The 12,090-nt window shown below is 39.0% G+C and overlaps 1 protein-coding gene across 1 annotated transcript; it reads right to left on the minus strand.

Moving 5' to 3' along the window:
- Positions 1 to 3,981: 3,981 nt before the first annotated feature.
- On the minus strand, positions 3,982 to 4,680 carry LOC112036437 (probable leucine-rich repeat receptor-like protein kinase At1g35710). The gene has a single exon (XM_065782252.1). It carries the CDS (start codon positions 4,678 to 4,680, stop codon positions 3,982 to 3,984), a length of 699 nt encoding a protein of 232 aa, XP_065638324.1.
- Positions 4,681 to 12,090: the final 7,410 nt, after the last annotated feature.

Below are 12,090 nucleotides of genomic sequence, written 5' to 3' on the forward strand. Positions count from 1 at the left end.
CTGTTGTGCTGCTGCTGCAGCAGCAGCTGTGTGTGTGCAGCTGCTGCTGTGTGTGTGTGTGTGTGTTGCGGCAGCAGCAGCTGCTCTGTTGCTCTGTTGTGCTGCTGCAGCAGCAGCAGCTGTGTGTGTGCGTGTGTTGCAGCAGTAGCAGCTGTGTGTGTGCAGCTGCTGCTGCTGCTGCTGCACACACACACACACAGCAGCTGCAGCAGCACAAGCTGCTGTGTGTGTGTGTGTGCAGCAGCAGCAGCAGCAGCTGCTTTGTTGTGCTGCAGTAGCAGCTGCAGCTGCTGTGTGTGTGTGTGTGCGCAGCAGCAGCAGCAGCTGCTCTGTTGTGCTGCAGCAGCAGCTGCTCTGCTGTGTGTGTGTGTGTGTGTGCAGCAGCAGCAGCTGCTGTGTGTGAGGTTTAAAAATATAGCTGTTGGAAATTTGAAAAATATAGCTGTTGGGAATGAATAGAGAAAGAATAAAAAAAATATTAAAAAAAGAATAAAGAAAGGTTAAAGAAATAATGAAGAAATAATATTTAATTGAGATAGAGAATGAGATAGAGAATCTGTTGGAAAGTGGGTTTGAAAAAGTGAATAGTTAAAATGTAAAAGTTACTGTTCATTTTCCAAACAGTACAAAAATTTAGAGAAGCTGCTGGAGATGCAACCATTCCAGAAAAACAAAATTATACTTTGTGTAGATCGAGGTACGTATTTTATAACTTGCTAGTTATTTTCCCCTTTAATTTTTATACAAATGTAGCAATGGTCTTTTAGTTGCTTTCGGCGCCGCATCACGAAGATTCATATGTATGTCTGATTGAACCTGAGGATCAGGTGATGGCTTGATGGAATTCTCGTTTATGGAGAATTGACTCAAATTCAATTTACATTTTAGCCCCAAATAAATAAATAAATAAACACTCTGACTGACTCATTGTATGCATTGGTTATTTTATTGACCCTCAAAGTTATTAGTATTGGTATTAACTAACTAATATACCAAATACATTAGGCATCTGGAACAAATGGATTGCCCATTTAACTTTGATGTACAACCTTGTGCTGAATCAATCTTCTGTGCTTTTTTTAATCTTTTTACTTTCTTTCCATACTACAAGTTTTAATTGTTCAATTAAATGCTATAATAATACTTAAATGTATTAATTAATAGATACATAGACCCTTCCATAAAAAAAAATAAAAAGATTTTAACCAAAAAAATATAAAGTATAAACAAAGAAAAGAGAATACCAAGAATTTATATGGTTAGGCTTTTGGCTTACGTCCACGGGTGGCTACAACAAGAAATTTCACTAACAAATTTGGAGAATACAAAATAATGTAGAGACATTCTCACAAAACTCAAACCCCAATACACCCAAAATTATTCTATCTCAAAGACAAAGTTTACTACCTCCATAAAATGTTTGGGATTGAATACAAAATTTGAGGCTAAACCTAAAATAAGTAGAAGATTTCCCTTCTCTGGAAATTCTTCCTCAGCAATCATTAAAGTGGTCTCTCACTTTGACCTTTTGCCACACCTTTTTGTATCACCCAACTTGTTAGACTCGCCACACAAATCAAATAAGAGAGCAACATATATATATTTGACTAAGAGAGAATACAAATCAGCTCTACCATTTTTTTTTTTTCTACCAAATTTCCACCATTTTTTTTTTTGGTTGTCCACCAATTAAGATATGTCACGTGTTCTCTTTTTTTTTTCATTTTAAAATTTAGTTATTTTATAAGGAATGTAAAAAAGAATACACGGTAAGAATTAGCTTTCGATCAAGAAGAAACCAAAGTCAACAAAGGAGAATATGTTGTTATACACACAAAAGATATGCAATTAAAGCATGAATGAAACAAAAGTGACACATCTCCATTGTAGCTTGAATTTAATCAAACCAACTAAATGAAAAATCCTCCTACACCTCCATCAAAGTCTCCATAAATTATCTCAAATTGCAACCCAAATCAATTCAAAATATGAATATAAGGAAAAATCTAATAATCTTCACCATAATTAAAATTCCACCAAGCAATCTTCCAAACAAGTCAAAGAAATAATTTCTAAAATTCTCCTACACCTCCATCAAAGTCTCTATGGATTATCTCAAATTGCAACCCAAATCAATTCAAAATATGAATATAAGGAAAAATCTAATAATCTTCACCATAACTAAAATTCCACCAAGCAATCTTCCAAACAAGTCAAAGAAAGAATTTCTCCTTAATCCGAAAATGAAGAATTACAAATTGCACCAAGCTTTTCAAAAATTTTCCACAATGAAGAGATTTTGTAGATCACCAAATTTAATCAAAATCCTCACTACCTTGTACAGACTTCTCTCAAGCCACGATTACTTAAGGTGCCAAATCAAAACGAAGCCCAACCAAAAGACACAAGTGCAAATCATCTCAAACTACTTCCAAATATGCCAATATGCGCCAAATGCATCCAAAAATAGTGTCAAAACCAATTAGAGCCCAACCAAATGAACAAAAGGCATATAGTCCCAAGCAAACTCCAAATAAAAACCTTTTTGAACTTATGGTTTATTCAGTATCCACCTCTTTATCTCACCCCACCCCCCCCTTTGAAAACATCTTTGATGTTCTTCTTCTTTTGTCTCATTTTTTTTCCTTCTTCTTTTTACAACAAATATTTAATGTAATTCCAACAATGATAAATATAAGAAAAGCAATGCCCAAAAGAGCTAAAATTAGTGTCATAACATTATTCCCCTTTTGACATGAAGATTTTGGCTATATGTAAAGGGGCAAGCCCTCAAACCAGTAGCATTGCCACACAAACCTTTGTTATTTCTAAATGCTTCTACTGGTGCCTCACGAAATGCTTTAGTATTTGAAATAGACCACCCAATGATTATAGGACAAGTCAATGGGTGTCAAGCTTAACAATTGATTAAAACTTGATGGAATATTACCAGAGAGTGCATTGGGAAAGATTCAAGATTTCTAACATTTTCAAATCTCCTAGTTGTTGTGGTATCTCTCCCGTCAGAAAATTTTTGCTAAGATCAAGATATTGGAGATACTGCAAATTGCCAATTTGAAGTGGGATATATTTGCTTAAGTGATTGTTGCTCAATTTTAACATCCACAACTTTTTACAATTCCCTAAGTCGGGAATAAGACCACTTAGACTATTTTTGGCAAGATTAAGTTGCTCTAGATTTGATAGCATCCCTAAATTGAAACGAATGGGTCCATAAAATTTGTTATTGTCTAGATAAAGATCTAACAAAAATGTTAACTTACCTAATTCCTTTGGGATTTCCCCATTTAGCTTATTTGAGGAGAGATTGAGCACATGTAATTGAATTGCTTCTCCAAGCCTAGGAGGTAATCTACCTGAAATATCATTGTTAGATATTTTTAGGCTTGTCAAGTTTTGACATTGGCCCCAATTAGTTGAAAGTTCACCATAAAGTCTATTATAACTCAAATCCATGTATATTAAGTGTGGGTATACTCCAAAACTTTCTCCTATATTTCCAATAAGTTGATTTCCATCAAGTCGAACTCTTATGAGGCTAGTACAGTTTCTCATCGATTTTGGTATTGAACCAATAAAATGATTGTTGTTTGCGGTGAATTTCTCAAGCGATCCACCAAGGAACACATTGTTTGGTAGTGACCAGTGAGTTGGTTTGCTGATATTTCGAACTTCCTCAATTGAGTAAAATTGTTCTGTTCAAATGAAATGAGATCGCTTAACTTATTACTGAATAATCTAAAACAAGTGATTTTAGTTAAGTTTCCTATTGAAGCAAAACTTATACATAGGAAATTGTAAAATGATAACTTAAGATCACTCAGAGAACTTACAATTCCAAATTCTTGGGCGATGGAACCAGAAAGTTTGTTGGAAAAATGAAATAGATAGCTGATGCTGCTTAAGTTTCCAAGAGAAGCAGGGATGGTGCCTATGAGATTGTTCATTGATAACTCAAGGTCAGTCAGAGAACTTAGCATTCCTAATTCTTGAGGGATAGAACCAGAAATTTGGTTCGTATAAAGATATAGAGTGGTTAGGTTGCTTAAGTTTCCAAGAGAAGTAGGGATGGTGCCTATGAGATTGTTCATTTGATAAATCAAGGCCAATCAGAGAACTTAGCATTCCTAATTCTTGAGGGATGGAACCAGAAAGTTGGTTCTTATAAAGATATAGAATGGTTAGGTTGCTTAAGCTTCCAAGAGAAGCAGGGATGGTACCTGTGAGATTGTTTTTTGATAAATCAAGGCCAATCAAAGAACTTAGCTTTCCTAATTCTTGAGGGATGGAACCAGAAAGTTGGTTCGTATAAAGATATAGAGTGGTTAGGTTGCTTAAGCTTCCAAGAGAGGTAGGGATGACACCTGTAAGATTATTTAATGCCAATGCAAGGAAACTTAGAGAACTTGGCAGACCTATTTCTTGAGGGATGTGACCATAAAGTTGGTTCCCACCAAGATCTAGAATGGTTAGGTTGCTTAAGTTTCCAAGAGAAGTAGGGATGGTACCATAGAGATGGTTCTTCTGAAGAGATAGATAGTTTAGGTTGCTTAAGTTTCCAAGAGAGGTAGGAATGACACCAGTGAGATTGTTTGCTGATAAATCAAGCTCACTCAAAGAAGTTAATCCTCCTAGTTCTTGAGGGATAAGGCCACTCATAAGATTTGCACCAAGGTAAAAGACGTGAAGACTTGTCAATTGGCCTATTTCGGAAGGAATTATTCCAGTGAATTGATTATAAGAAAGGTCTAGAACTGAGAGTTTAGAGAGGTGAACAATATTTGTGGGGATGGTTCCAAATAGTGAGTTGTAAGAAAGGTCGACACTGAGTAGATTGGGGAAGGATTGAAAGCTTAGATCGTGAAGTGTACCTTTCAAACTGTGACTTGAAAGGTTTAGATGGGTGACACTTCCAGACTTGTCGTCGCAATTTATTCCAACCCAATTGCATGGATTGCTTCCAGCCCAAGAGGACAGGAAAGACTGGCTTTTACTGTGAATGTTGGTTTTCCATTTTAGAAGAGCCTTTGCTTCCTTTGTTTCTTCTACTACCTTAACCTTATTGTTAGTGTAAACGAAAGGAGAAGTTACAGAGGAAACAAAAGCAGTGGATTGATTGCAAATTATTGCTTACTTTCCATGTAGGCCATACTAAGGAAATTGATTGCAAATTATTTGGAACATGTCAACAGGAATGAGAATGTCATTAGGACTGGATTTAAATTTATAAATTAATATTTATTTAATTTTTTGTATAATTTTTTTAAAGTAATAATGTTAGATTTCAGTAATGACTTTGTATAGAGAACCTGAGAGAGAGAGAGAGAGAGAGAGAGAGAGAGAGAGAGAGAGAGAGAGAGTTTATTGACTGTATTCACCTTTTTTTTTTTTTTTTTTTTGGTGTGTTTGGGAGATTGGAAATTTGCACTATAAAAGTGCCGCAAATAGAATAAAATGGCTTAATACTAATACAGTGCCCAACATCCCAACATTTGAAGAATAATTGTTTTTTAAAATAATTTTTATTGATTAAAATTTTAAGGCTTCATAAAAATTTGTCAATGTTAAATATATATAGAGAGTTTATTCCATTTGTCAATAGAGAACATTATTTATTTATTTAATGCCAAGTGCAGGAGACGTTAATAAAATTTCTACACTTTAAGATAGATACATAGGATTATATTCTAATAGTATATAGAGTGGATCCTTCTTTCATTTAGGGGCCTTAGGCCAATGCCATTGCCTAAGTGAGCTAGTGTTTGAATAAAAATGTTCCAGAATTTAGCTGATAAAGAGAGAGTAATGTAAAATTGTAAATAACTGCTAGGACCATCGGTATTAGTATTACTAATTAGTTCAAAAAATGGGTTTGGATCTTCTAGAGTTTGTAAATCATGACTCTCTTAACTAAAATTTTTAGAAAATGATTTTAGAACATTAGATAATACTCATGTCTTGAACTCTGTATTTGGCTCTCCAGAACTTTTGTTTTTGTCCAACAAGGTCAATTGAATTGAAGACATAATTTCTTCTTAAAAAAGGAATTGAACACATAAAATGAAATAATATATTATTCAAGCTTAACAAACGTGCAGGTTCACATGATGTAGGAGTCGTCTTATGAGATCATTTTTTGATTAGGAAGAGAGAAGAAAGATATATATATATATATGTGTGTGTGTGTGTGTGTATATATATATATATATATGGTTGGGCACTCAAGCCACCAAGAGACTTCTAGCTCAATGAGCATTACTTAATGTTCCAAACAGAGACATGTATACAGATTTAAATTCTTTCACCCCAATTATCGATATAAAAGGGGGGAAAAAAAAAAAATATATATATATATATATATATTTTCCTGGCTTAGCGATAGATATTTTGCAATGGTGAATTCTTGGAGCATTTTCTTTGCTTGGATTGTCACCTGGTCTATGTCGCAGGTCCGTATAGATAGCCTCTGATGATGCTGAAAATCTCACCAGTGAGTTGCACAATGCTTGTACACTCGAAACGACACCTGCACAACAAAAAGGAGAAGACCTAACAGAGAGCACCGGTGTGGTGCCGGCCAAATACCCTCCGAAGGTCAAGTTAGAACTTCTTTCAACTCTAGAGTGCTAGAGAGGGGTTAATTATGCGTACCTCGATTTGTGAGGGTATTGGGGCTTTTATAGTAGTAGAGGGTTGACCTCTCTTTCTTGGAGTAGAAGTCTTTTCCATATAGGAATCCTTATGAGCGTAGATTGCAGAATTCTTTTCTTATAGGACTCTATCATTGAGCGTGAAGTATAAGTCATGGTTTTATTATTCATGCGTGGTGGATAAGTCAAGGTTTTATAAGAACCGTCGGCCTCTAACCCGTCAGCTTGTCTCATTCCCTTCAGCTATGAAGGGTCGTCAGCCTTTGAATGGAATCAGCCCCTTAAGCTCTTCATAGATTTCCTTCCCCATCAGCCTGTCCCTGTTCGTCAGCGTTAGAGTCAGCATCCTTCATGACTTAGCCCGTCAGCCTGAGTAGAAGCCGACGGGTTAAGCCTATGGCGCTGTGTGCTATGATTTCTCCTTATCAGTTGCCCCCTACTCCATATCTCCGTCAGTTATAACTAACGGGTTATGGAGTATTCATTCGTCATTATCTGTTGCTTTGGCTAGGAGAGAGAAAATATTCCAAAGCTGACACTTTGAGCAGCCAATATTAAATGCTCGGACACATGGCGCGCTCGGGTTGGCTCCGCGTCTAGACGAGGGCGTCACTTTGTCTTCCGTGCGTTTTCCCTATTATAAATAGTGTCCACCTCTCCTCATTTTTCCTATTTCATTTTCACTGATTTCTGGAGAGCACATCCGTCGCCTATCCTCCGTCAGCACTGCCAACATTTCTGTCATCACTTCTTCAACCGTCACTTTTGGAAAACTTGTAAGTTTCTTTTCTTTCCTTGCACATACTTTATTTCAATTAATTTTCTTTAAAGTGAGGTCGTCATCCTAGGTGCTTAGATTACACCCGTCACTTGTAGGTAGTTAGATGTCGAGTGATGCGTTGAGTGACCGGTCGTCGGTCCACGATGGGCGGGTTACGACGAGGTATTTGGTTCAGGTAGTGAGTCCGGGAGCTTTTCCTGGTCGTCAGAGAGGGAAATGTTAGCCCAAACTCCCGTCGAGGAGGTAGGAAGTCATGGAGACGGTGGTCAGGAGGAGGTAGTAGGTGAGGAGAGTGAAGTTGAAGTAGGAGAGAGAAGTAGTGACGGGGATGAGGGCAACAAGGGGTCTTGTGAAGGGACTTCTGGAAGTCTTGGAGGTAACCGTCCCTTCATCCTTCCCAAGGAGTGGGCTGTAAATAAGTTCCTCCCAAAGATGCCTCTCAAAATTTTTAACGAGTTACAAACTCGTTTCTAAATCCCCGACCATATTCCTATCCGTCTGCTTAGGGATGGTGAAAAATGTTATACGGGAAGAACTGCAGATGTTGGCATGTATGATGCCATGTTTGCTGCAGGCTGAGACTGCCTCTGACGGCTTTACACCGTCAGTTGGCTGATTTCCTTGGTCTGTCCGTCAGTCAGATTGCTCCAAACTCGTGGAGAATTTTCATTGGTGCTGAGATACTGTGGGGTCGTCTAAGCGGAGGCCACCGTCAGCTTTCCTTGGATGAATTTTTTTATTGCTACAGACCCCAACACCTTTCTTCTTCCAAGGGGATGTATCACTTCGCCGTCAGGGAGAAGGATTTGAGGCTGGTGTCTGAGATGCCAGATTCTAATAGAGCTTGGAAGAGCAGGTTCTTTTTTGTAGAAGGGACGGATTGGGTGTGCCGTCAAGAAGAGTGGAAGACGATACCTCACGATTATTTCGATAATACTTGGGCGTTTGCCAGGGAGTCAGGTTTTAGCCGTCAACTTTTGTCCTCGTTAATTTTCTGCATATTACAATCTATTTTTAAATGGTTTTAACGTTGTCAATTTGCTTTTTCTTTTTCAGCCTTCACACGCCCACTAATAATCAACGAGCAGGAAGATGTCATCTGTCGGGTTTTGGAGATTCTTTTAGAAGAGCGATCGTGTCGGGACTTAATTACCCTCAACACTCTTCACGCGTACTACGGAGGTCCTGAATTGATGCTGGAAGCTCGCAGATTGGAAGATTTTTCCCGTCACCATGAGTATTTTGATCTTATTGTCCCGTCATTTTTGTATTTTTAGTCGTCAGTTCCCCTTATGTGTTTCTTTTGCAGAAATGGACGCAGCTAAACAACGGATTAGGGCTGCCGCTACCCGTCAAAAGGAGGAAAAGAAGGCAAAGGGNCCCCCCCTCTCTCCCAACACACACACAAATCAATTTACCATGGATGCTTCTTGATGCAATAAGACAGAAACCATTTGTCCAAAACCAATCAAACAAACAATCCTATTAACGAAGAGCTCCAAAAGACCAATGCATGAATACCACAACCAAACCTATAATAAATTTCTAGGTACAATCTCATGACTAGTATCAACAGAAGTAAGATCTTTTTAGCTCCTACCATGTCATTCCCACAGAAGAAAGTTTCCCTGCATATTAATTCAATACTGACTGAAAAAAAAAAAAAAAAAAAAAAAACAAAACAAAACAAAACAACAAAAACAAAACAAAAACAAAAAAAAAAAAAAACAAAAAAAAAAATGCTTGCTTCTATTCAGGGCAAGAGTGAAGATACCTGTGGCAATAGCAAATGGGCCTCTTAAGAAGAACTAATTCTCTAAAACTTGATAACCTTATACAAATGTGAAGTGCCAATGTGGAAGACCTTCAAAATAGTGAAAAGAGCAATTTCTAAAATCTTAACTATTTTTTTTTTTTTTACACACGAGGCAGATCTAGGAGAATATATAGTACAATCCAGTATGAATCTTTCACAAAATTGGGTGACATCATGTAATCATTTTATATAAAAGGGGGGAAAAAAAAAAAATATATATATATATATATATATTTTCCTGGCTTAGCGATAGATATTTTGCAATGGTGAATTCTTGGAGCATTTTCTTTGCTTGGATTGTCACCTGGTCTATGTCGCAGGTCCGTATAGATAGCCTCTGATGATGCTGAAAATCTCACCAGTGAGTTGCACAATGCTTGTACACTCGAAACGACACCTGCACAACAAAAAGGAGAAGACCTAACAGAGAGCACCGGTGTGGTGCCGGCCAAATACCCTCCGAAGGTCAAGTTAGAACTTCTTTCAACTCTAGAGTGCTAGAGAGGGGTTAATTATGCGTACCTCGATTTGTGAGGGTATTGGGGCTTTTATAGTAGTAGAGGGTTGACCTCTCTTTCTTGGAGTAGAAGTCTTTTCCATATAGGAATCCTTATGAGCGTAGATTGCAGAATTCTTTTCTTATAGGACTCTATCATTGAGCGTGAAGTATAAGTCATGGTTTTATTATTCATGCGTGGTGGATAAGTCAAGGTTTTATAAGAACCGTCGGCCTCTAACCCGTCAGCTTGTCTCATTCCCTTCAGCTATGAAGGGTCGTCAGCCTTTGAATGGAATCAGCCCCTTAAGCTCTTCATAGATTTCCTTCCCCATCAGCCTGTCCCTGTTCGTCAGCGTTAGAGTCAGCATCCTTCATGACTTAGCCCGTCAGCCTGAGTAGAAGCCGACGGGTTAAGCCTATGGCGCTGTGTGCTATGATTTCTCCTTATCAGTTGCCCCCTACTCCATATCTCCGTCAGTTATAACTAACGGGTTATGGAGTATTCATTCGTCATTATCTGTTGCTTTGGCTAGGAGAGAGAAAATATTCCAAAGCTGACACTTTGAGCAGCCAATATTAAATGCTCGGACACATGGCGCGCTCGGGTTGGCTCCGCGTCTAGACGAGGGCGTCACTTTGTCTTCCGTGCGTTTTCCCTATTATAAATAGTGTCCACCTCTCCTCATTTTTCCTATTTCATTTTCACTGATTTCTGGAGAGCACATCCGTCGCCTATCCTCCGTCAGCACTGCCAACATTTCTGTCATCACTTCTTCAACCGTCACTTTTGGAAAACTTGTAAGTTTCTTTTCTTTCCTTGCACATACTTTATTTCAATTAATTTTCTTTAAAGTGAGGTCGTCATCCTAGGTGCTTAGATTACACCCGTCACTTGTAGGTAGTTAGATGTCGAGTGATGCGTTGAGTGACCGGTCGTCGGTCCACGATGGGCGGGTTACGACGAGGTATTTGGTTCAGGTAGTGAGTCCGGGAGCTTTTCCTGGTCGTCAGAGAGGGAAATGTTAGCCCAAACTCCCGTCGAGGAGGTAGGAAGTCATGGAGACGGTGGTCAGGAGGAGGTAGTAGGTGAGGAGAGTGAAGTTGAAGTAGGAGAGAGAAGTAGTGACGGGGATGAGGGCAACAAGGGGTCTTGTGAAGGGACTTCTGGAAGTCTTGGAGGTAACCGTCCCTTCATCCTTCCCAAGGAGTGGGCTGTAAATAAGTTCCTCCCAAAGATGCCTCTCAAAATTTTTAACGAGTTACAAACTCGTTTCTAAATCCCCGACCATATTCCTATCCGTCTGCTTAGGGATGGTGAAAAATGTTATACGGGAAGAACTGCAGATGTTGGCATGTATGATGCCATGTTTGCTGCAGGCTGAGACTGCCTCTGACGGCTTTACACCGTCAGTTGGCTGATTTCCTTGGTCTGTCCGTCAGTCAGATTGCTCCAAACTCGTGGAGAATTTTCATTGGTGCTGAGATACTGTGGGGTCGTCTAAGCGGAGGCCACCGTCAGCTTTCCTTGGATGAATTTTTTTATTGCTACAGACCCCAACACCTTTCTTCTTCCAAGGGGATGTATCACTTCGCCGTCAGGGAGAAGGATTTGAGGCTGGTGTCTGAGATGCCAGATTCTAATAGAGCTTGGAAGAGCAGGTTCTTTTTTGTAGAAGGGACGGATTGGGTGTGCCGTCAAGAAGAGTGGAAGACGATACCTCACGATTATTTCGATAATACTTGGGCGTTTGCCAGGGAGTCAGGTTTTAGCCGTCAACTTTTGTCCTCGTTAATTTTCTGCATATTACAATCTATTTTTAAATGGTTTTAACGTTGTCAATTTGCTTTTTCTTTTTCAGCCTTCACACGCCCACTAATAATCAACGAGCAGGAAGATGTCATCTGTCGGGTTTTGGAGATTCTTTTAGAAGAGCGATCGTGTCGGGACTTAATTACCCTCAACACTCTTCACGCGTACTACGGAGGTCCTGAATTGATGCTGGAAGCTCGCAGATTGGAAGATTTTTCCCGTCACCATGAGTATTTTGATCTTATTGTCCCGTCATTTTTGTATTTTTAGTCGTCAGTTCCCCTTATGTGTTTCTTTTGCAGAAATGGACGCAGCTAAACAACGGATTAGGGCTGCCGCTACCCGTCAAAAGGAGGAAAAGAAGGCAAAGGGGGAGGTGACGTCTACGTCTACCCCCCAGACCATCACTAAGGGTTCCTAAAAAAGGAAACTCGACAGGGATGTCAATCGTCCCTTGAAAAAGATAGTCGTCACTCCTAGGAATGAGCTCCTTGAGAAGTCGACCCCTAAGTC

This window comes from Quercus suber, unplaced genomic scaffold (genome assembly GCF_002906115.3).
Source record: "Quercus suber isolate HL8 unplaced genomic scaffold, Cork oak 2.0 scaffold_295, whole genome shotgun sequence".
In the NCBI taxonomy this organism is placed as follows: Eukaryota; Viridiplantae; Streptophyta; class Magnoliopsida; order Fagales; family Fagaceae; genus Quercus; species Quercus suber.

Bases quoted from the DNA above. Each gene is read 5' to 3' on its own strand.
- LOC112036437 (XM_065782252.1), bottom strand. From the start codon at position 4,680: ATGAGTGGCCTTATCCCTCAAGAACTAGGAGGATTAACTTCTTTGAGT.